At 48.5% G+C, this 25,038-nt stretch overlaps 1 protein-coding gene across 1 annotated transcript in view; it reads right to left on the reverse strand.

Moving 5' to 3' along the window:
- Positions 1 to 25,038, reverse strand: part of Notch2 (notch receptor 2) — a 142,168-nt gene that overhangs the window by 16,322 nt on the left and 100,808 nt on the right. Inside the window, exons 10-21 of the mRNA XM_045138510.1 lie at positions 24,180 to 24,293; positions 21,969 to 22,202; positions 18,976 to 19,086; positions 14,599 to 14,791; positions 13,047 to 13,192; positions 10,745 to 10,858; positions 10,000 to 10,119; positions 9,495 to 9,647; positions 5,959 to 6,187; positions 5,046 to 5,247; positions 4,780 to 4,912; positions 2,996 to 3,232 (exon numbers count right to left, since the gene is read on the reverse strand). Coding sequence (XP_044994445.1) covers positions 2,996 to 3,232; positions 4,780 to 4,912; positions 5,046 to 5,247; positions 5,959 to 6,187; positions 9,495 to 9,647; positions 10,000 to 10,119; positions 10,745 to 10,858; positions 13,047 to 13,192; positions 14,599 to 14,791; positions 18,976 to 19,086; positions 21,969 to 22,202; positions 24,180 to 24,293 — 1,986 coding nt within the window. The remainder of the gene's footprint in view (positions 1 to 2,995; positions 3,233 to 4,779; positions 4,913 to 5,045; positions 5,248 to 5,958; positions 6,188 to 9,494; positions 9,648 to 9,999; positions 10,120 to 10,744; positions 10,859 to 13,046; positions 13,193 to 14,598; positions 14,792 to 18,975; positions 19,087 to 21,968; positions 22,203 to 24,179; positions 24,294 to 25,038) is intronic.

Consider the following 25,038-nt stretch of genomic DNA (forward strand, 5'->3'; position numbering starts at 1 on the left):
GAGGGGACCAAGCTCCGACGCAGCAACGGGTGGCGGAGCTCAGCTCTGGCCACAGGCCGGGAGCAGACACAGACGTGGAAGGCCAGCCCTGTGCAAAGCAGCCCTTATCTGCCCCACCAAGAAATGAGCGCGCCACCCAACTCAAGCCAACCCCCAAGAGACAGACAGAAGACTGACAAGGAGGGAAGGAAGGACAGGAGAGAGGGAGGGAGGGAGGGAAAGAAGGGAAAGAAGGGAAAAAAGTAAGGGAGGGAAAGAAGAAGACAGGGAGGAGGGAAGGACAGGAAGAAAAAGCAAACACAGAAGTCCACATCTCCGCTTCTGGGCACATGAGCTCTGGTGAGCTGAAGGCAATGGGTAGCTGCATTTTGCTAACACCTGCTTTCCAGAGAGGCCGTACTAGCCCAGCGAACAAGAATTTTCATCTGTGAAGTCTCCAATTATCTTGGCCTTTGTGTGGCCTGACAGTGCTTTAAAACACAGCTTAATTTTTAGCAGAGTTAACCTCCTCTCACCATAGTTCTAATCCAGAGGATATCTGGAGTCCACAGTTCTCAAATAAAGTGAACTGACAGCTTAGAATCTTGGAGGAGATGCTAGGCTCATAGCAGAAGACAGGTCGTATGTGGCCTATGGTCATAAACTAACATGTTGTCCATCTGGAATTAGGAAACAGGAGTTGACGTGTTCGCATGCTCAGGTCACAGCGTAGACCCGGACAAGAGCCACACCAGCACATGGGCACGGGGCTCCCGACCAGGAGAGCCGCCCTGTGTCTGAGCAGCAGCGAGGCACACCTGCCCTTCAAGAGATCATCTTCTAAGTGGAAAGAAGGGGTTCAGTGGAAGAGGCGGGGAGGGAGAAAGGTGATAGGAGGGGATTACGATCAAAATACATTGTGTACACACAGAAAATTGTCAATAAAAGTTTTTCTTAAAGAAAAACATTTTTATTTGCAAGCAGAGATAGAGATAGAGATAGAGATAGAGACAGACAATGGATGTGCCAGGGCCTGTAGCCACTGCATCTGGGTTTATGTGGGTATTGGAGAATCGAACCCCGGGTCATTAGGCTTTGTAGGCAAGGGCCTTAACTGCTGAGTCATCTCTCCAGCCCAACCAAAGTTTTTTTTTTTTAAGAAGTCATTTTCATCCAGAAGAGTGGGGCATGAGCAGACACTGCTTCCTGGCTGTGGGATAGTCAAGGTGTCTTTCAGGCCTTTCTCCCCACTTCCCTCCCTTTCTAAGCTCTAGTCAGTGTTTCCAGAGAACAGAATACTCAGAAGCAATGAAGGCAACGCCAGCGAGCTCTGCTCTTTTGGCTTTCCAAACTGCAGGAGTTGGCGTGGGGCTCGTGGCAGACTGCTCACCCTCCTTCTGCCCACCTGGCCTCAACAGGTGTGATGGCCACAGTGCGCGGACTCCCTTAGAATTCTGCATCCAGCTTCCTATTGCAAAACTCCACCCATTCTGTATAAAATCCTGAGAAGTTTAAAGGTAGCATATCTTTAAAAACTGGGAGGAGGGGCGGGAGAGATGGCTCAGTAGATAAGGCACTTGCTTGCAAAGCCTGCAGTCCAGGTTCAACTTCCCAGTGCCCTCGTAGAGAGACCACAAAGTGATGCCCACACTTTCAGCTTACTTGCAGGAGCAAGAGGCTCTGGCCCGCCCACATACAAGTGTACACGTACACGCATGCCAACATGTACACACACTCCCACATATACACACACGTCCACACATACACGTATGCCCATGCACTCTCTCTCTCAAATAAATACATATTTTTTTTAAAACTGGAAGGAACAAAAAGAGGAAGGGAGTGAAGGAAAGAAGGAAGAAAGCAATGTAGGGAAGGAATGCAGGGTAGACATGGGCTCAGAATATTGTAGTAACCAGCTCGCCAAATTGTTACTAAGTCTGACTCCAGCCCATTATGCGATTCCCGAGGAATGCGGTGACATCTTCAGCATAGGAAATCCAACTACAGACTAAAGAAAATGTAAGACTGAGTTCAAATCTGATGACCCTGCCACACCCAGACATCACCAGCTATGTCAGTCTCCCACAGTCTAGGGAGCCTTTCCGCTGAGGTGGTCAAGCTCGTGAAGGAGGCCGGGCTTGGCCCCCACCCCGCCCTGCTAGGAAGACGATGAGGTGTGCGCCCAGGCCGCAGCGGCGCAGGCAGTCTTGTGACTAACGCGTCTTTCTAGCTCTGACTCTCATCGAGGTTTGGCTAAATACACCCCAGTTTGGATCTGCTCCTCTGTGTCCTATCAAGCTGTACAATGTCTGAATCAGTAAGTTGGAAAAGTGACAGTGACAGGGGCTGCAAAGTAACTCATCGTTGCAGGTCGAGGAGGCAGATCCGTACAGCCAGTCAGATGGAAGTTCCTGGGTGAAGAGTCCTGTGGACACGTGGTAATGATGGTGGCTCTGCAATGGGAATGTGCTTGGTGCTCCTGAGCCGTAGGCTCAACATGGCGAAGACGGTAGATTTTAGGTCTTGTGTATTTTACCACAATGTTATTTTGCTCAACTACTCCAGATATAAAATTTACTTTGCATTCTTGCCATAGCATGACACAGTCAATGTATCACAAGCAAGTCTTCAGAAAAAGTAAAGGCAGAGCTAGAGAGATGGCTCAGCAGTTAAGGCATGTGCCTTAAAGCCAAAGGACCCAGGTTCAAATCCCCAGTGCCCACGTAAATCCAGAAGCACAAGGTTATCAAATGCATGTAGAGTTCCGTTTGCAGTGGCTGGAGGCCCTGGTGTATTTATTCTCTATCTGCCTCTCCCCACCTCTCTCAAATCAATAAATTTAATGTATATAAAGTAAAGGTAGAGGCGCATGAACACATCTATGGAGTACAGGTCTGAAGGGAACTAGACACTTAAGTGAAGCCGTTTCTTTGTGTAGGAAAAGCTTTGCTTGGGCCTGGGGAGAGGCACGCAGGATCTGCTCTGGTGACAGCTGGGGCTGCGGAGCTCTTACCAGTGAAGGCGCTGCGGCAGACACACAGGTAGTCATTGGTGAGCTGTACGCAGTCTAAGCTGCCCTCTGGGCTGCAGGGGTTGGACAGGCACTCGTTGATGTCCCCCTCACACCGCTCCCCGGCAAAGCCAGGCAAGCAGCGACAACTGTAGCCCCCTATCCGGTCCACACACTGACCACCATTGAGGCAGTGGGGGCCCCCAGCACAGTCGTCAATGTTCTCTTCACAAAGCAGGCCTGGAACGGAGAGAGGAGAGCCAGTATTATGAGCATCCCTTGAACACTGCTCTTCAGCAAGGGACAAAAATAGCGAGGCTTCAGCAGCTAACTAGAGAGCAGGCCTCCGTCAACGGCGACCCCTTACGTAAGGCAGGGCAAAGCGCACCCTGCTCTCCTCTTGGCGAGCGGCACAGACCCATCTACATTAGGCTCCCACCGCGGACAGGAGTTACTATCCATCTTGAGGGCAAGGAAACAGGCTCAGGGACTTTTCAGTAATTTATCAAGTTCAATTAAAGTGTTCAAAAAGCACAACCCATTAAATACATAAATTATAACTGCACAAAGTATTAGTAACAATTAGAATAAATTTTGATTTTTTTTGGTGTCTCGAGGTAAGGTTTCACTAACCCAGGCTGACCTGGAATTCACTCCATAGTCTCATGGTGGCTTTAAACTCATGGTGATCCTCCTACCTCTTCCTCCTGAGTGCTGGAATTAGAGGTGTGAGCCACCATACCTGGCTATTTTTAAAGTTTTATATCACAGATTTTCCTCTTTAAAACAGTCTATTTTTGATTTTTTGAAAACATTTTTAATTTTTATTTATTTGAGAGAAAGAGGCACATGTAGAGAGAAAATGAGGGCATCAGGGCCTCCAGCCACTGCAAACAAACTCCAGATGCATGTGCCACCTTGCATATCTGGCTTACATGGGTCCTGAGGTATCGACTCTCAAACCGGGGTTCTTAGGCTTCACAGGCAAGTGCATAACCCCACTAAGCCAACTCTCCTGCCCATGCTTTTGATTTTTAAAACCAGAGTGAAAATATCCTGGCTATTTGTGAATATTCCAGGGGACTTTGGGGCTCTTTAGCACCATTGTGAGAATTACTTCAATGTTGAATTAAAAAAAAAAATATTTATTTTTATTTATTTATTTGAGAGAGACAGAAATAAGTGGCGGGTTAGGGGGTGAGATTGGGCATGCCAGGGTCTCCAGCCACTGCAAATCAATTCCAGATGCATGCGCCCCCTTGTGCATCTGGCTCATGTGGGTCCTGGGAAACTGAACCGGATCCTTTGGCTTTGTAAGCAAGTACTTTAACTGCTAACCCATCTCTCTGGCCCTCAATGCTTAGTTTTTACAGATTTCTTTCTTTTTGTTTGTTTTTTTCAAGGTCGAGTTTCACTCTAGCCCAGAATGACCTGGAACGCGCTCTGTCAGCCCTGAGCTCACAGCGACCCTCCTACCTCTGCCTCTCAGGTGCGGGGATTAACGGTGAGCCCAGCACATCCAGGTCAGTGTTTATTACCACCACTCTACTCCCGAGCTTTGAACCTTGGCCCAGGAGTTCTTCCAGCTCCCCTGCTGCAAAGCAAGTGCAACAGGTCCGCCCACCGCTGCAGGCTGACGGTGAGGGCGGGCCTCAGAGAGCTGCTCGCTGGTGACGCTCTCACTCGATGAGAGGCCAGACACCTGTGCTCACCTTGCTCACGGTCCCTAAATACCTACGCCAGCTGGGGAAGGGCTGGGTGGCAGGTGAGTAGGGCTTACTCCATACCCCGAGTGCCTGGTGGACATGAGCACTTGAAATGGTTCACAAGGGCGATGCAGGTGCCTCCGTTCTGGCATGGCTGGTTCTTGCACTCATCCACTTCATACTCGCAGTTGGCGCCCTGATAGCCCGGAACACACTGTCGCGAGGAAGACAAAAGGGACAAGAACCACTGGACCATGACGGGAAGCAGAAGGGGAGCAAGCGAGATCTGGGCTGCTGTGGCTTCGGCCCTCGCTCCACCGGCAGCTGTGTCTCTGGAAGTCAATTACCTGGCAGTTTTTCCCAGTGTAGCCCAAGGGGCAATTGCAGCGGTAGGTGCCCAGTCCATCAACACATGTTCCTTCATTCAGGCAGGGATGAGAGTTGCACTCATTGATTTCATGAAGGCAGAAGGGACCAGTGAAACCCACAGGGCACAAGCAGGAGAAGGAGTTAATGCCATCAACACATGTGCCACCATTGAAACAGGAGCTGAGGAGCAAACAGGGGAGTGTCAGCTGCAATGGTCTCACTCTCTGATGTGCTGAAAAGTCTGAAATCCGAAATCTAAGGCGCTGCAGAGGAGAATACCCAGGAGCACCCAACCCTTACATCTAAACTACCCCAAGTGTCTGAAGCCCTGTCTTAAGGGTATTTAAAAGATTCTTAGAGAAAGCCATGTTTCCCAATTCTTTTTTGGTTTTCAACATGCCATATCTACTTTTAAGTTAATTTACTTTATATGAAAAATCTTAAATAGCTCATCATGCTAGATTTCTTTAAGAGAAATTTGCATGTTGGTAACATAATAAAAAGAAATGAAAGCAACCTCCCAGAAACTACATAAAGAGAGATACCAGATCTGCAAAGAAATGAAAATTTTTAGGTTAACTGCCAACAGAGACTGGGGACAGAGCAGAACAGAACAGCTCCTTCTGTTGCACAGGCTGGAGATAAATGAGTCTAGCCTACTAAGCTGTGCAGCCTCTCACCTTTGACCTTTAACCGTAAGTGTCAAAAGCTGGGCAAGATAGGGCTGCGGACCCTACGTGGATGCCTCAACCCATTCTGCAGCCCCGCACTGCTAAGACTCCTGAGCGCAGGCTGCATCCCTTCCTATAGCCTCACAGAGCACCCTGAGGTTTCTGCCTGTTCTCTCTTCTCCCGGAAGACACTGCTGGCCCAGGTACACGGGACACTCACCTCTCGGTGCACTCATCAATGTTTTTCTCACAGTGGACGCCGTCAAACCCCACCTGGCACGTGCAGGTGTAACTGTTCACGTAGTCGGAGCAGGTCCCTCCGTTCTTGCAGGGCTCACTCAGACACTCATTCATGTCTGTCTGGCATTTATTCCCAATGAAGCCAGGAAGGCACAGGCAGGAAAAGGTGTTCACTCCATCTACACATGAACCTCCATTCTGGCAAGGGTCTACACCATGACAAAAGAATAGAGTTTAGGACAGCAACACTGATTTCATGTTGACTTGTCAAGGTAAATGATCTGGGCCATGTCATATTCTTTGGAGGCACAATTATGACCTTGACTTCTTTACATCTATTTTGCTTTGACACCCGTTTATGAAAATGAATGCAGTAGCACTTAACCTGCTTGGCAATCAGAATAAACCTCAGGCAAATTGTAGGTATTTCACATATTAACAAAGACATCAACACGGCACACATTTACAATTCCATTATGTGGGTCAACACATAAATCATCGGGAATATTAATCACTATTTTCAAAAAGTAGGTGTGGAGGATGAGTGGGAAATGGGAATATTGTCCATGTATTTTGCTCCAGAAAATTATATACATCAATCTCCACTCTGCACTTCTCTCGCACTTATTTATTATTTTAAATGGTTTTTGTGTTTTGGATGCCCTAGAAAGCAGAGGTTTTGAAGCTATTTTAAAATATTTTATTTTTGTTTGTTTATTAGACAGAAAGAGAGACAGAGAGAGAGAATGGGCATGTCAGGGCCTCCAGCCACTGCAAATGAACTCCAGATGCGTGGGCAGCTTGCGCATCTGGCTTACACGGGTCCTGGGAAATTGAACCTGGGTCCTTTGGCTTTGCAGACAAGTGCCTTAATCGCTAAGCCATCTCTCCAGCCCTGAGGCTATTTCCAAAGTCACTATTTATTTTCCATTCACAGCAACTAATCAACAAATTCTGAACGACCATCATGCCAACAATAAAGAAAACCAAAAAAAGCAAACCAGAACAAGTAACCAGGACATGAAAACCATGGTTCTACTGCTTCTAAGGACCTGAAGTTACAACTGCAAATGGTCATGAAAGTCAATAACGCTAAGTACTGAACTAAGACGTCAGTCGGCCCTGGCTGACTAGAGGGACGTTCAGGACACACATTCATCTAGTAAACTAGGTCCAGCATAGGCGCTACTGTAGCCATTAAAGTCACTGTAAAATTCTTCTATCTTTCTTAACCTCAGTCCACAATTAACTATAATTTCAACAAACTTTTTAGAAATTTGCCTAATGGCTCCAAATGCATTTTAAGTATTGATAGTCTAACTTCATGTAAGCAAAAATATTTTAACACTTAATATTTGAATGACAATGTAAGAAAGTAGCCCAAATAATAATATCCCATGTCCTAGTTTCTCCATTAGTTGTCCCCTGGACAGTTTTTTCACTATGCATCTCAAAGCATCAGGAGTATTTGCCTTTCCTATACAAACAAGGGTGTTCTCTGTCACATGTGTATCTGAACTTTTCGTGTCAGTAGGTTTGGCAATACGGGGAAGTGAGAGTGAGTACAGCCTACTGAAATAGAAGACGCTCAGAGGGGATCAAAAGGCCTGAGAAAGCATGGGGTAGAGGGCAAAGCAAACGTGAAATGAAAGTGGAAAGGAAGCCACAGTAGAGAGAGGGCAATGTGGGGCGGGGGAGGGACAAGGAGAGGAATGGTTTACAAAAAAGCACCAAAATTTGTTTGAAAAGCACCAAAATGAAACTTGATTTTTGGATAATAATAAAATATTATTTTCCTTTCTTCTCTGATAGGGTAGGAGCTTCATGAAGGTAGGGACTAAGTCTGATTTTATGATCCTACCAGCTCTGAAATTATTGCTTTTTGTGGTGTGATTTAAAATTACATATCCTGCATCATAAGGTACAATTATTCCCAAAATACTGATAACATCACCCAAAGCATAAGAATTACTACACAAGTAAAAAGGACAGATAAGATCAGCACATGAATGGGATAAAACTACTACAGATGTGGGAAGAAACACAGGAAGGAACTAAGAAGAATGAGGTGCCTAAAGTGTTCATTGGGCAGAATAGCTATTGTGCATATAGTCAAAATAATAGAAATATTAATAAAATATAACAATAATAAAAAACAACAGGCATTGGGTAGTTCAAAAAGCTCCACGTCGGTAATAAACACATTATTTCTACAGGTAAGCTATTAAAATTTCATCACAACAAGAAAACAGAAGGAGTTATACTAAACCTATCACAACATGAGAGGTGAGGAGACTCCATCCCATCACAACATGAGAGGTGAGGAGACTCCATCCCATCACAACATGAGAGGTGAGGAGACTCTATCCCATCACAACATGGGAGGTGAGGAGACTCTATCCCATCACAACATGAGAGGTGAGGAGACTCTATCCCATCACAACATGGGAGGTGAGGAGACTCTATCCCATCACAATATGAGAGGTGAGGAGACTCTATCCCATCACAACATGAGAGGTGAGGAGACTCCATCCCATCACAACATGAGAGGTGAGGAGACTCTATCCCATCACAACATGAGAGGTGAGGAGACTCTATCCCATCACAACATGAGAGGTGAGGAGACTCTATCCCATCACAACATGAGAGGTGAGGAGACTCCATCCCATCACAACATGAGAGGTGAGGAGACTCTATCCCATCACAACATGGGAGGTGAGGAGACTCTATCCCATCACAACATGAGAGGTGAGAAGACTCTATCCCATCACAACATGGGAGGTGAGGAGACTCTATCCCATCACAACATGAGAGGTGAGGAGACTCTATCCCATCACAACATGAGAGGTGAGGAGACTTCATCCCATCACAACATGAGAGGTGAGGAGACTCCATCCCATCACAACATGAAAACATGAGGAGACTCTATCTCATCATAACATGAGAGGTGAGGAAACTCTATCCATCACAACCAAAATAAAAAAAAAAAAAGGTATCTCCCAAAACAATAGCAAAATAAGAATACATTTAGACACACACAAGAAAAAATTACCACCGGGATAAAGCATGGAGATTTCTTACATAAAAGGATAAAGAACAGGAATTATAGAGGGGACAAAGCAAGCCCTGGCACACCCTTGCTCAGTCTCTCCCTGCTCACAAATAAATAAATAAGCCAGGCATGGTCATGCCTGCTGATCATCTCAGTGCTGGGACGGGACAGGAGAATCCCTGCCTGCCGTCAGTCAGCCTGACTGAGTACTAGCAGCCGAGGTTCAGTCAGACGGTCTCAAGGAAGGAAGGTGGGAGAGTGACACACGACGCCCACTGTCCTCCTCCAGCCCTGTCCTAAGAACACATGTCTGAAAATACACATGCATACACACACGCTCCAAAACAATGACACTTGACAAATGATGGGTGTAGCTGAGGTCAGCCCACGAGCCATGGCCTCCACTGTGCTCTCCTCCCCCCGGGAGCTGCTCTTCACCGAGGCACTCAGGGCTGGAGACTCACTGGCAAGGCAGTCATCGACGTCCTCCTCACAGTCCACGCCACTGAAGCCGGGGAGACACTCGCACACGTAGCTGCCCTGGGTGTTGTGGCACAGGCCGTGGTTCATGCAGGGCTTGGAGACACACTCGTCAATGTCAACTGTACACCGCTGACCTAGAAACAAGGAGCAAGGAATTGCTCGTTGGCGGCCGCGGTGCCCACCCAAGCCCAGGGGCCCGAGCTCATCCCAGCTGACGACTGCCAGGTTGGTTTCCTGGTGCAGGCAGCCCCAGAGAGTCCTACCCCAGGGGGTTGCTGTCAAGAGGGAATCATGCTTTGAGACTCAGGTTAGAGTGTCCCAGCCACCAGAGGGCTCCAAAGCTGTGGACATGGGAAGGCGCCGTGTCTGTCTTTACGGCTCGCAGCCCCTCGGCAAAGACAGCAGGCCTCCACGTCATCAGATGGCCTGAGTCCCTTGTCCACGTGCAGAACCCACGTGCTTGGCTTTTCCATCCTGCGTTTTTACCTTGCCAGCCAGGCGCACACAAGCAGGTGTAACTCTCAAAATTTGGCGACTCTTTACAAACAGCAGCATTCTCACAGGGGTTCGGGGAGCAGGGAGCCAACACTGTTTGACAATTCTTGCCTGGAAAGCAAATGACAAAGTTTATCAGAGAACCAGCCGGGGGAAGAAAGGTGGGTGCTCAGACTGCAAGTGTTAGCAGTGGCTAGGCGGCTCTGGAATCTAAGACCTCCGTGACCTTGAGAAGGTTATTACCTTCTCTGAACCTCCTCCTAAATAGGAAGAGAATGAGGACAGTCCTTGCTCGCCACGGAGGAGCTCGGGATTAAATGTACTCTGAGTCTCATGAACGCAGCGCCTAAAGCAGAGCGAGAGCCAGACAGCTGCAGGGCCGCCACCCCCCACGCCGCTCCCTCCCCCTATGACTCTCTACCAGGTTCCAGGCATAAGTAATATTGAAAAAAATTCAACATCAAAACAGAGGGCTGGGTGTAGCTCAGAGAAAGAGCACATACCAAGCAGATCCCTAACCTCACAAAAACAGAAGGAATAAAAGGAACAAACACTTAGTGCCATAAAGAAGGCAAAGCGTCTTTCTATACTCCAGTGTTCTGTCAAAGCTCAAGATGGAGTTGGTGAGGCGGGAGAGACCCCTGGGGCGATTCCCCCAGGGCAGCACCACTGAGCTGTGTCACTGCCTGCACAGGATAAGATCCCTACCTGGCCCGCTAGCACCCGAAGCACCCACCTGTGTAGGGCGGCACACAGTGGCAAGTGTAGCCGTTAATGCCATCAAAGCAGGTTCCCTGGTTGAGACACGGATTTGAAGCGCACTCATCAGTATTCACCTGGCAGTTGTGGCCTGCGGGCAGAGAGGGGAGACCCGGGCAGAGTGAGACCTCGCGTTGGTCCCTCTTTACCTCCATTACTCACCTATCTCACTCTAGCCCAGGCTGACCTGGACCTCATTCTGCAGTCCCCATCGAACTCATAGTGATCCTCCTGCCTCTGCCTCCCGCGTGCCGGGATGAAAGACGTGCCGCCACGCCGGGGAGCGCCTGCTCATCCACCTTAGTGTCATGTCCCTGACAGACAGACAGCCAGTCCTGACAAACAGCCAGTCCTGACAGCCAGCCATCCAGCCAGTGGCTGATCAGTCAAAAAAGGTGAAAAGAAGTCTATTCAATAGTCTGAACATCTAATGCACCTCTGAATAGTAACCAAGAAACCCATCAAGGGTGAAACGCTTGTTGCCAGATCTAAACGCTGATCCAAAGTCTTTGCACAGAAAGCGGGAAGAATTCTCAAATCCAGGACCAGAGGCCCTGGTGTGTGCCACTCCTTCCTCTGCACAATCTGCGGTCAGCACGCGGCTCTGAAACTCACTAAGCTGTTTTCCTCCTGATTCAAGGCAGGAAATCTACTTCCACTACAAGAGGAGAAAGGAGCTAGTGGGAGTAAGAGAGAACTCATTACTGCACACCTCTGCACCCTCACCCCATCCCAAAGCAGAGCCTTGAGATCAAGACACTGCAGCACTGGAAGGGAACAGTCCAGGGACACCGGGCAGGCCAGGTTGGAGACCACATTTTAAAAAATGTTTTATTATTTATTTATTTGACATAGAGAGAATGGGCGGCATGCCAGGGCCTTCAGCCACTGCAAATGAACTCCAGATGTGCGTGTGCGTGTGCGTGTGCGTGTGTCCTGGGGAATCGAATCTGGGTCCTTTGGCTTTGCAGGCAAATGCCTTAACGGCTAAGCCATCCCTCTAGCCCTGGAGGGTACATTTTAACCTTCAATTTGAGTACTGATGAACAAGTCTTAATTAGATAAGGAAAAGTGCTACTGAACCTACAAGTTTTTGTTTGTTTGTTTGTTTGACCCGGAATCTGCTATGTAGTCTCAGGGTGGCCTTGAACTCACAGCCATCTTCTCACCTCTGCCTCCTGAGTGAGTGCTGGGATTAATGGCCTGTGCCACCACGCTGGCTCTATTTTTTTGTTATGTGCCACCACGCATGCCCAGCTATATTTCTTTTTTTGCAAATGTACTACCGAGTCACAGAACATTAGTGGCTGACGTATGGTTTCAGACCAATTTCTGGCATAGGCTGAGTACCCTGTCTCTGAAATATGTGGTACCAGAAGTGTCTGGGATTTGGGTTTTCCTGGAGAAATGGGAGTGAGGATTCTAACAGACAGATAATGAGCTGTATCGATGGGATGGGATCCAAGTCTAAAATTCACCTTTTACATACAACTCAAGGAAAAATTTTAAGTAATACTATACATGAACTAAAGCTTCATAAATGAGGTAATGTGTGGGATTTTCCACTTATCCACCTATTTTTCATATTGGTGCTCAAAGTTTCTGATTTTGGACCACTCCAGATCATGAGTTTGAGCTGCTCAATCTGTAATCAGGCACAGAGGTCCTGAAGCACACTGAAGTCCTCAGTAGCCAAGCATAGTGGTTGCCTGGGAAAATCTCTGGGTAGGTGGTCGGTGGGTGCAAATCTGCATTGTTTACATGTCCAGTTGCCTCTCACACACTCCACGAGAAAATGGATGGTAGAAATATACCAGTGACAAGAAAAAAAAAAAAAGAAACCAAACAACAGAACTCCCAAATGTTTACATAATCCCTATTCTATGCATTTTACCAGATAGCCACAGGAGATGCAGTATCTAGGAATGTCTCATGTACGAGAATTATTGCAAGGATTCTGAACATATGATTAAGTACAGTCTTTTCATTCTACTTCCATGTTGCCATTTGAATTATTATATAGTCAAACCTAGACCAAGAAGCTCACAATCAGTCTCTTGTACAGAGTTTTATAAGTGGAGTCAAAACAGCTTAAGACTTAATCCAACACACTGCTTCTCTAGTAGGCTGAAGGTATTTGTGTTTTTATTTCCTGAGTGCCTCACAAATATAAATTGCTCAATATGTTTGCTGCATAAAAAAATGACAAAAAGGAAACGGAAACTGAGAAGTGAAAACCAAGACAAACGCCACGCGAGCGGCCCCACCTCAGCTCTCACCTTTGAAGCCCTTCTTGCACGTACACCTGTACCCGTTCAGCAGGTCGTCACAAGTCCCTCCGTTCTGGCATGGGCTAGAAAGACACTCGTTTTTGTCCACTTCACAGTTGATGCCAACCCAGCCTGCATCACAGAGGCACTTATAGCTGTAATGAGACAGGGCCTTCACTATAGCAGGTGCAAATGTACAGCTGAGTCATACAGTGAAATCAAGGAGTTAGGGAAGAAATGAGAGGACAGAAAAACCCGGAAGTAAGGTAGCTTCCTTACCTCCCTCCCTCCTTCCTGTTTCTGAGACAAGGCCTTACACTGTAGCCGAGGCTGGCCTGGAGCTGAGGCCTACTTCCTGAGCTTCCCAAGGGCTGAGGTTATAGGCATGAGCCACTATACCCAGCTAGTTTTAATTTTCTACGGACTTGTATTACCTTTTACAAAGTGCCCTATATGTAAGTTCAGTGAGGAGATTCCAGGGCTTCTCTGACTCACCAAGATGCTAGTGAAGCTAATTAAGGGCAGCGAGTACCATATATCAACAGTGGTGTGTCAGGACAGGGCCAGTCTGAAGGAAGCACTGACGCGGGCAAGTCCGCAGCTCGTTTTGTTATACAGGAAACGAAGGCGAGGCAAAGCTTAGGATCCCTGGTTCCTGATGCACAACGGACACCAGGCAAGAGCTGATAGTTCGGGAGCTGAGGCGCTCAGGAGCACTGAGGAGTTCCTGGGCGTCTCCACGTGAGCAAGGCTTTGCTCTAAGCACAAATGTGGCCTCAGAGAACCCCAAGGGACTGAGCGAGAAAAGGCAGAGAAATGAAGACATTACAGTGTATATAATCTCCTCTCTGAACGTCATTTGGCACTTAAGTGAGATGTCAGGTGATGCTAGCTGGCTCAGTAGGAGCTATGTCTGAAAAGGACAGCCAGGGAGGGACATTTCGAAGGCTGCCATACTCTGAAACAGGAATACTCAATCATTTTTTAAAACAAAAACTATGTTCTGTGTATCTCTAACATATCCTCCTTTGTTTGGGAAATGGCAATGCACAAAATTGACTTATGACAAGCAAAAGTATAAGAGCATTTCATGGACCTGAGGTCACTCTGGTTGTTTAAACGACCAACATTGTCACACGACCCTGAGTGGCATGCAAAGTGCAAATGATTTATCACAAACATATGTGAAGTTGGCTGAAGCACTTCTGCCCCAGAGCGCACACAGGTGCTACGACGGAACAAAGCCGGCTGTGTAAAGCGGGCTGCAACGGCGCTGCCGCACTCCTCAGGTATCAGCGTAGTAAACCGTCAAACACCACTGCACAGACCCGTGGCTCCCTACGCCCGGGCGTCCACTGGCTCCTTTCGTCGGCTCCTCTTCGGCTCTCAGTCCGGGAGGGGAAGTTCAGTGCACAAGGCAACGCTCTGGGAGGTTTTGAGGCTGACTGCAAAAGCCTTCACCCACGTTTCAGCTGGCAGTCCTCAACTGGCATCCCTGAGCCAACACAAGCTGGTTTAACCTGGGCCAGTCCCGCTCTATGAACACGCGGCAGCTACTCACCCACTGAGGCCTCCGGTGCAGTTCCCGTGGACGCACGGGCCGCTCAGGCACTCGTCCGCCTGGGAGTAGCAGCTGGGGTGCTGGGGCCCCTCGGGGCACAGGCAACGGAAGCCGTTCACGTCGTTGACGCACGTCGCACCCTTTCGGCAGGGACTGGAGGCACACTCGTCGATGTCGATGTTACATCTTTGTCCTGCAAGAAGGGGGGAGCGTTACCCAAATCCCACGCTCGGGGAGCAGAGGCGGGGCTATGAGACGTGTGTGCCGACGCCCCCGTCACACCGAGGGGCCAACGCAATGGAAAGCAGGTCATGCCGGGGAGGAAGGCACGGAGCACGCAGGCGCCGACCAGGAAGCGAGTTAACGAAACGCACAGCACAGGGCAGCATGCTGACATGCTTTCTTTTTCCACCTCGGAATCAGGAGACGTCATAAGCACTGATGGGAACCTCAAGTGTCGCCAAAGATGGCTGCCCAGCCCACGGGTCTTCTGCCACTTTACCACCAATTCCTTTTGGTTAAAAAGAAAAACTCCTGCTTTCATTCTTCGAGTTGTATTAACCCATTTTCTCCCTCAGTAAGAAGTCTCTAAACACGCTTTCATGGCCCCAATAACTGAGAAAACTTTTCACTGACTCTCAGTCTAGAACACCGCCTCTCAAACTGTAATGCCCCATCATTAGAGACTGTGACGGGTGTGGGATCCAACACTGGATTTTGAAAAATTATGAGTTAGGTTTTTTTTTTTTTTTTAATGCTTTTAAAGTGTTAAGTGTTGGGATAAAACTGAAGTGGCTATGTCCTTCCAAAAAAAAAAAAAAAATCCAACACTGAACTTTAAAAGGATGCTTGTTATAACATTTATTTCATTGCTTTAAGCTGAACAAATTAACATGGGAGAATTATACAAGTGTTTTGTTTGTTAAATTTTAAATAACTGAGATTTAACCATATATTCTGAAATGATGAAATTACTATTTTTTTTCCCTGGCTGAGGCGATGGCTCTGCAGTTGAAGGCACTTGCTTGCTAAACTTGCTGGCCCAGGTTCAATTTTCCAGTACCCATGTAAAGCCAGATGCATACCACTGGTGTTTGTTTGCAGTGGCAAGAGGCCCTGGTACACTCATGCTTGCTTGTTCATTTTCTCTCTCTTGCCCCCTCCCTCCTTGCAAATAAATAAAAATATTTTTAAAATTTTTTCCTAAAATTTTAAATTATAAATAATAATAACAAAAAATTTTTAAATAATAAATGAATACATCCAGGAACTTACAAATAATTTATATATTTCAAAGAGTTCAATGCTCTAGATCAGATTTTAAAATGTTTTTAAGATTAATTTTAGAAAAAGCAGCCTTACATTTAGTACAAATAAAGGAGACGCACACCGTTTAAAGTATGGGTACTGGCTTTCAGCACCTAGTTCTTCCTGAGCCATTACTGGTGGGTCCTGTGATAAGACCCACAATCTGGAGGCAGCTGTCTTTCTTCTAAAGGGTTTTATTAATAACTTGTTTTAAGAGAGTACTGTAAGTGCATGAAGTCTCATGATGGAGCCCCTTACTTTGTAGGCTCAAACAGTTGTTCAAGAAAGCGTCCCATCGGCCTCAAGCAGTGGTTCTTCTGAGGTTTGCCACTGGCACCAGCAAACTAACCCAAGCTCTTCACCTACTGAGCGTCTTGGGCCTGCAATCAATAGGGCATGACAGGAAGTGGCCTTCTTCATGTCTGGTCCTTTCTGGAAGCACTTCCAAAGGCACTACTCTGAGGCACAGGGTCTCACTATACTGTTCAGGCTGGCACCAAACTCCTACACGAAAGGGTTGCTTCTGCTTCGGCCTCCAGTCTCACCGGCTTCCCTGGCTCCTGTCTGTTTTGAGACACGGTCTCTCTGTGTAGACTAGACTATCCTCCGACTCACCATGTAACACAGGCAGTCCTGGAGCTCAGAACCCTCCTGCTTCAGCCTTCCGGTGTTAGGATCACAAGTGTGAGCCACCTGTGATGAACCACTGGTTCATGTTTTCTTTACTTTTTTTTTTTTTTTGTCTGAGGATAGAACTGGGGCCTTGCACATTCTAAACAAACCCTCTGTCATTCAGCTACATCTCTAGACCTTCACTGGCTTTGAAACAATGTCCACAAAACAATTTTAGGCTATGTTATGTGAGACTGTACAAGTCTTCCTTGCACTGAGCCGACCGGCCGCTCCCTCTGCAAGGTTCTGCCTCCGCGCGGTGCCTACTGGCATCGGACATGTCCGGTGCAGCCAGGCAGCTTGCGGGGCTCAACAGTGACAGAGAGAGAGAGCAGTCATGCATGCTTCTCACTGTGCTCATCAGTGAGCTGGTGCTGCATGAACGGCAGCATGTTGGTCTGGACTCTGGGTCTGGGCTGAACAGCAGAGGTGCCGCGTCGGGGTCCCATCGCGCTCTCACACGCTCGCTCGTCAGCGCTGACGGAGGGGAGCCCTGCTCCCGCGCAGTCCTGATGCTCGCGTCATGTCACGTCACTGGCCGACGACACGTGGCGATCAATCTGCACCTCTCGGGAGCTGAATTTCTCCAGCAGGACAGTCGAACACCCTTTGCGGGCACCACATGACGGATGTTTGGAGGTGCTTTGTGAGTCTTTCGTTCCGTTTTTGGTACGTAGCTCTGAACTTTAGACCTTGTGCAGACTACAGCTAGCGCTCTCGCCCTCAGCTGTATCCTCAGCCCTCCTTTTATGTTGAGACAAGGTCTTACTGAGTTGTGCAGGCTGGTCTTGAACTTGTGCTCCTCCAGCGTGGCTTTGCTTAGTACCCCAGATTATACACCTGGTGGCACAGGAGGGACTTTATAAAACTGAACAGGAGTTTATGGGAGTATCACATGATTCCCAACTCTCATTTAATTTAAAAGTAGCTAGATATTTTAGAGAAAGCAGTCTTTAGAAAGAGAAAAAAAAAGCAGGGCTGGAGAGATTCCCTAGTGGTTACAGTGCTTGCTTAAAAAGCCAGAGGACCCAAATTCAATTCCCCAGGACCCACATAAGCCAGATACACAAGGTGGCACATGCATCTGGAGTTCATTTGCAGCAGCTGGAGGCCCTGGCATGCCCATTCTCTCTCTCTCTCTGACTCTTTCTCAAATAAATACAACATAAAATATTAAAAAAAGAAAAAAGTAAACAAATGTCTCCCTTAAATCTTTCAATGATCTTGAAAAGCAGGGGAACGTATTAAAATAAAATAAGGGAAAAACCAAAATACCTCACCACTGGTACTCACAAATCTTAGACATTTCCAGCAGCTGATTAAAAAAGAAAAATCTCAGGCACAGAAAATAGTTCCAAGAACAGAGTACCACCCAGTAATCAAAACATTCCATTTCTTGGTTATATATTTTATGCTACACCTTAAGTTTATTTTAGAATATTCTTAGCCCATGTTCTTCCTCCTTGGCACTGTTGAGTTGCTGAATGTTAAAAACAGAAAGAATATGATTCACTAACATTTTTAAATAAAAGTGTGGTGGAAACTTACATAATTCAAGAGGAAACCACAGCAGGCTCCTATTTTGGCCATGCAGAGCAACAGGAATGAGCCTGGGCTCTGGGGTCAGCTGCCTGGGGCAGGAGCCTGGCTAAGGTGCCTGGGAACATCACTCAGCCTCTCTACACCCAATGTCGCAGAAACGGTAATGGGAGCACCAATGCCAGACTTGGACGTCAGCGCAGCCCAGGTTTCCTCAGCAGCCTGCAGAGCTTGTTTAGTGGGAAGGTAGAAGACAAAGGTAATTTTAAGGAGGAAGAAGAAAGGGCACTACGTGGATGGCACATGCACACCTGGGCACACACGAAGATTCCCTGGCTGCTCAAACTCAAGGAAGAGTTAGAACGCAGAATCATTTTAGCCACATCAATTCTCCCAGGCAGAGCTCATGCATTCTAGCCGAGCTGAGGTGGTCTCCCGAGTTACCACCTCGTTAAACAGGCTCCGGGAGGAAGAGGACCCCGAGACGAGCAGCCAGTGTTCTCACGCACGTTTACCTTGGGTACTGCTCACAGCGGCCCCGCCGCCGCTCGTGGGAAAATAAGAGGACTCTGGAGGTGTTTAGACTCAGGCACACTGAGAGAAACTTCCTCTCTGCTGGGAATTCTTCTCAGGTAGCCAGAAATGATGATCTAAAACCGTAACTAATGCAAGGGCTGTGCTTCAGTTTAGGAAAGGTCTGCAAGCAGAGAGCTGGATCAGAGAAGCAGAGGCAGACCTCAACCCTTCCAGAGAGATCCGGGAACAAGAGACATGTGGAAAAGTGATTCTTCCTCAGAAGCTCCTTTCCCAGTTATGGGGGAGCTGGACAAGGCTCCTCCCAACTTCAAGGAGCATTACCTGTGTATCCCGGGGCGCACACACAGCTGTAGCGATTGATGCCGTCCACACAGGCTCCGTGCACGCAAGGGTTGCTAGCACAGTCATCAAAATTAATCTCGCAGTAGAGCCCTGCAAGGAGACAGCACTGCGCATGAACACAGCAGCGAATGGCCCGGCTTCTGCTCCACATGCTCTGCGTGGAGCAATCCGAGGAGAACCCAGAAGTCCTGACGGGCCAGAGCAGCCCTTCTCAAAGTGCAATCCAGAGTCAGGAGGTCCTGAGGTCAAGTGATCTGATCGCGGACCCTCAGCTCCGGAGCTCCTTTCTCATGGGTTCCTGCTCACGGTGCGAATGTAAACGCAGTGAGGTAAAGCTGCTGGCATCTGAGCTGGAGTCCACGGAGCAGGAACCCAAGTACCCAATGTCACCTCCACATGCCCGCAGCTGAACAACTGCGCATCAGCCTCATCTCAGAATAGGCTTTGGTGAAACAATTACAATTCTCAACCTTGTAGCTTACTGAATCATAAACTCTGAGTACATCTCTTCTCTCCCCTGTGATCAACTGAGAAACACAAAGCAGCCTTAAGGCAATTCGAGGCACGTCAGCCTGCGTCCTGTGCCCAGGAGAAGCAGTGTGTGCTTGAACTGCGAGCTGAAATGGCAGCACTCTACATGGTACCTCAATTTTTTTGAGGCAGGGTCTCATTTTAGCCCAGGCTGGCCTTAAACTATGGTGATCCTTCTGCTTCTGAAATTAAAGGTATGGGCCACCATGCCCAGTTCCTGGCTTGGAACCCCATTCTAATTGGGGGAATAAAAACCCTGACACATAAAGATAGATTAATCTGACATGAATATTTATTTAGAAAACACTAAGTAAAATGTAAACTGTCATTCTGAGGGAAACAACGGGCAGTATTTTATGCCCAAAATAGAACCTGAGCTTTGAAATCAAAGTGAGAATTCTGGAACCTGTGCCCGTCACTTGAAGCCTGTGGCCGTCAGTGTCAGTGACCGTCAGGGCAGAGAGCTGAAGCGCAGCGTGCATCTCGGGTGCTGGCCGGTTCGCAGGTGAGAGTGGGCGTGCGTGTGTGCGCAAGCACGCGTGTGTGTGGGAGGGGGCTAGGCTATGCAACACAGACAGGCTCAGTGGGGAGGAACAGCTAATGGCAGGGACACATCAGTCATCCCTCTTGCTTTGAGGTGGGGGTGACTATGCCAGCAGTGGACATGACGCATCAGTCATCACTCCAGCCGTGCCTGTACGTGGCATAATGCAGGGCTCGTGCTTCGTTATGTAACATAGATTTAATGATGCCTTCTGGGCACCATCTTGACAGTCTAAAACTACAGTCTGCAAATAAAAACTCGTAAGAGTGTAAGTAAGTAAAGCTGTGAGGATCAAATAACAGTTTTGACTTACAAGTCATATTATTTGTAAGTGAGTATTTCTCAATAATTGTGGAGGCATTCCAAATTTACTAAGATGTTATGTGTACTCTGCTTGGACTCTTCCTGACTTTTATCTACTCTTCCCAGCCAAGCTGTGAGGCGCTGCATTGCCAGCACCTTCTAGATGGCAGAAGTGACTTGTGCAACCAGAGAGAGCAGGACAGCCAGACCTGAGCCTTGTCCTTGGTTTCATAGCTCTATGGCCTTCCCACAAGCCACGCTGTCTTTCTTGTGCTGATTTGCCCTCACTGGCCATAAATGAGAGAAGGGATTCTATGTTCCTGTACTCAGGTGGGGCCTTCCAGATTCCCCTGGTCCCTCCCTCTCCAGCCACAAAGGCAGCCTGAAGCCCCAACATTCATTCCAGGGCAGCTCCAGCCCCTGGCTATGGTTCACTTGCGCCAGAACTGACACCTGGGTGGAGCTGGGCCCACGACCTTCAACACTGAGATCTAACCTGTGTGACCTTGGCTCTGTAGCTGTCTGCACTGTGCTGTTCTCTCCGAAGCCCCGTGGCCCCTCAGCAAGACTAGCGCTTCTGCAGCTCTTTAACCCTGCAAGCGACTGCAGGTGTGGGGCTGAGAGGAGCCGGACTTTCTCTCCATGCGTCTGCTGCTCCCCACGCTCAACACCTTCCTGCCTCTCTTGGTGACAGTACTCAGACCTCCCATATTCCCTGGCATGATCATATAATCCAGATTAAAAACTCACCCAGGTTTCCAGTATGTTTGTTACAGCGGGAAACACAGCAAGCCTTAAATGGCCCCTCCATTCTAAAGGCAACCATTCAACTGCTTGTAAATCTCTCAAATATCTTTTGTACTACAATTTCTCATGTCTGGGGACTAGCCTGGAAGCAACTTGCTTTTGGAAGGTTTCACAAAGATCTATTCAGCCCTTTGAGGGAGTTATCTAAATGTGAGGGGGGGGGAAGGCATTCTCAGCTGTGAAGGCATGGGATGTTTTTCATATGCTTGAGCAATTCAAAAAGGACTTTGTTTTCAAACTTGGCATGTGTGAGGCCTTGGATGAAGACCAGAGTCTTTGACAAGTTTTAAAAAATGGATTTGAAATAGCCCAATAAAATAAGGGTAGTTGACCACTCCCCAACCTCTGCCCCCTACATAGGCCATTTTCCCTTAAGTCCAGGATGAGCTCTCAATAAATCATCGCGGATATTGGCAGGTTCCCTGCTAGCAAAGGCGTACACGGGTTAACCTTTCACTATTCCATTTGTCTTTGATCTCAGCACAGTGCTCCTCTCTCAACCAGTGATCTACAGTCACCCTCTAACATGTAAAACAGAATCCAGCGAAACCTGTGAAGCCCTGCTGCCTGAGAAAAACAGAACTCCCCCAAAGGGTGAGCAGCCTCCCGCCAGGGACAGGTCCCCTGAGGGCAGGCAAGGACACCTGAGCCATCCACCTCACAACCACCCAGTGTGCCCTTTGCTTATAACCGGTGCCTGAGGCCCACGACACACAGGGAGAAGAAAACCGTCCCATCAGAAAGTGACTATAGCAGAAGACACGGGAGTGGTCAGGGCTGGTCCTACCTGACGTGCCCGGCTGGCAATTGCACTGGAAGCCGTTGACCAGGTCGATGCAGCGCCCGTCATTCACGCAGGGGCTACTGTGACACTCATCGATCTGGTCGCTGCAGATGGCTCCCATGTACCCGGGGTTGCAGATGCAGGTGTACGAGTCAATCCCATCCTGGCACTGGCCATGGTGGCAAGGGTCCGGGTCACAGTTGTCAATGTTCTCTTCACACAACACACCAGTGAAACCTTGGGAAGGAATTTTACTGAGAAGTCTTCAAAACCAAGGGCGATGCTGCGTGCCTGAACTCTAGGGCAGACCATTCATTTACCCAGCACGCCCCACGTACAGAACAGTGACTCGGCCGGCCTCGAGAGCCAACACTGGTGTTTGCTCGGATTTGGAATGCGGGGTCAGGGGGGTGGGGGGGCTGTGCTCAAAGACTCCGGATCTCTTTTGCAGAACTGAAGCACCCTGGGACTGACTGCTGGGCTTGCTGCTTTCATCTTAGCGAGCTACGAGGATGGTGCTCAGCGCTTTCTCTTCAATGCTACGCCTATGAGGCCTTCCTCCCCAGCTCCACACAAAGGCACCAAGCAATGGCTCCAGATACCCCGTCTTCCCAGGATGACTCTACGGGACATTTCTGTACCTCCTTGCCAAAGCGCTGCGCATATACGTAAGGGTTTTATTATCAGATAGAATGAGCGTAACTAGACCCACATCCTATCACCTTCTAAAAGGTTCCAAAAGGCCTCTCCTCCTTTTTCTTTTCTTCTTTCTTTCTTTCTTTTCTTTTTTTTTGGGGGGGGGAGTTTCCAAGATAGGGTCTCACTCTAGCTCAGGCTGACCTGGAATTCACTAGTCTCAGGGTGGCCTTGAACACATGGCGATCCTCCTGCCTCTGTCTCCCGAGTGCTGGGATGAAAGGCGTACGCCACCACGCCCCACTCTCCCCCCTTTTAATAGGAGCTCTGGGGCTTTAGTCTGTCTTTAGTGAAGACAGTGCTTCACAGAAGAAGTTGGCTGGGGAGGAAAAAGCATGGAGTCTTCCCAACCAAAAGCAATGGTTTGCAGGAAGAAAAGGCAGTGGCGTGGCTCACCAGCGTCCTCATCTCTGCAGGTCTAAGAGCAGAAATATTAACTTTGCATGCCGACTGAGACTGGCTTTCCTGTGGCTGCAGCAAAACCACACACTCAGTGCCTATAATCACTGGTACATGAGCATGAGTGTGTGCACATTCATGTGTGTGTACCTGCGTGTGCACATTCGTGTGTGTGCACATGTGTGAGGATGCGCACACACACGTATGCACGCGGGGTAGAGGTCAGAGGATCACCTCAGGGGTCACCGTCAGGAATTCCGCCCACCTCCTTTGGGATTGCCTTGCGCTGGCGCAGAGCTTACCAATTACGACACACTAGCTGCCCAGTGAGCCTCACTGTGCCCGCCTCCTTGGCAGGCATGTGCCACCATGCCCAGCATTTTATGTGGGGACTGGGGGTCAAACCCAGGCCCTCTGGCTAGTGAGGCCACTGCTTTACTAATGAACCATCTTCCTCAGCTCTACGATCCTTCAAGCTGCCATGTCTGAACACATGCTGTGAACTGTACTCATGACTGTCTCAAAAGGATGAAAAAGAAGTTCATCTTTTTAATAATTTCAAGACCTTGTCTACATAATAGCCTATATAGAGCAAATATATAATGGGTGAAAGGGCTTCCTGAAATACACTCCTAAGGGAAAAATGTGGCGACAGACCCAGACACATATGAACACGTGTTCTTGGATCTAAAGCCAGGTCGGCGAGGACCCCAAACCTGCCCAGCTGGCGCTCACCTGTGTCGGTCACAGCCAGCTCTCAGGAGCACCTGCGCCTTGGAAGCAGAACACCTCAGCACCCCACTCTGCCCTTGGCCTCCTGGGGCCTTCCAGTCACTTGGTGCAAGAGACAGAAGCCCTGCAGAGAGCCTGGGTGTAGTAGCAGCCCTCTGGAACCCTTCTCTTGCCAAAGGAGTCACGAAGCCAGACAGAAGCTCACTGCTGCCTAAATCCTTCCCAGAAACACCTGCGCGCCAGTGGGACGGCCACGGAGGGAGGCGGCCCGCGCGGCAGGCAGGCGCCGTTAGAGAGCGCAGAGGCTCCTCTGCTCTACACACAGACAGCAGTGGGGAGCAGTCATCCTCCTGGGCAGAGGGACAGAAAATGAGAGAGGGTGCTTACCCGTGGCACACTGGCACTCATAGCCGTTCGGGTGGTCGATGCACTTGGCCCCATTCAGACACGGAGTACTGGAACAGTCGTCAATGTCGATCTGGCACACGGGCCCAGTGAAACCTTGAGGAGGCACAGGGGTGACATGTCCTCATCAAAGGCTGCTCCACCTTCCTTTACTGAGGACAATGTCTACGGAGGGCGGGTGAGGTCACTGCACAGCGCAGACCCATGGGTCACCAAATATGATTCTTCCCTGAGCTCACAGACACAAATGTTCCTCAGAGCACAGAACTCACCTCGAGAGGAAGCAAACAGAAAGACAGACAGAGCCCTCAAACAAGTGACTGTCCTCTCAGGCAAAGACACTTTGTGAAGAGAAAACTTAGAAGCCGCTGTCCACAGGAGGCAGCTGGCCTGCCTGCAACATCAGCATGAGGGAGGAGCCAGAGACAGAGGGTCTTGGAGGAACAAAAATCCCTGAGTGTGTTGTCTTCCTGGACACATGGAGTAAAATGTCTAAAAATAGTAATTTTACAGAGGGAATTCAGAAATATAACTCATAGGGGAAAAATAAATCCTGAATAGTCTGTAACTCAAGCTTCTATGAGGTATAAGTGCTCTGAAATATACACACAGACAGAGAGGTCATGGGTCATTCAAGAATAGACTTGGACTTTGGGCCACAAATGACTTGGAAGTTATACAGGATAACACAACTCCCCATCTTTGCAAACACAGTCTCTCCTCAAGCACTTACTGTAATGACTTCCTCATGCCTGTCCAGCCCACACACATCTCCTCCCTCCCCCCCCTTCCTGTGGTCAGCTGGCGGGGTGCTTTGGAGGAACATGGGCCAGGTGGTTGG

This window comes from Jaculus jaculus, chromosome 19 (genome assembly GCF_020740685.1).
Source record: "Jaculus jaculus isolate mJacJac1 chromosome 19, mJacJac1.mat.Y.cur, whole genome shotgun sequence".
Lineage (NCBI taxonomy): Eukaryota > Metazoa > Chordata > Mammalia > Rodentia > Dipodidae > Jaculus > Jaculus jaculus.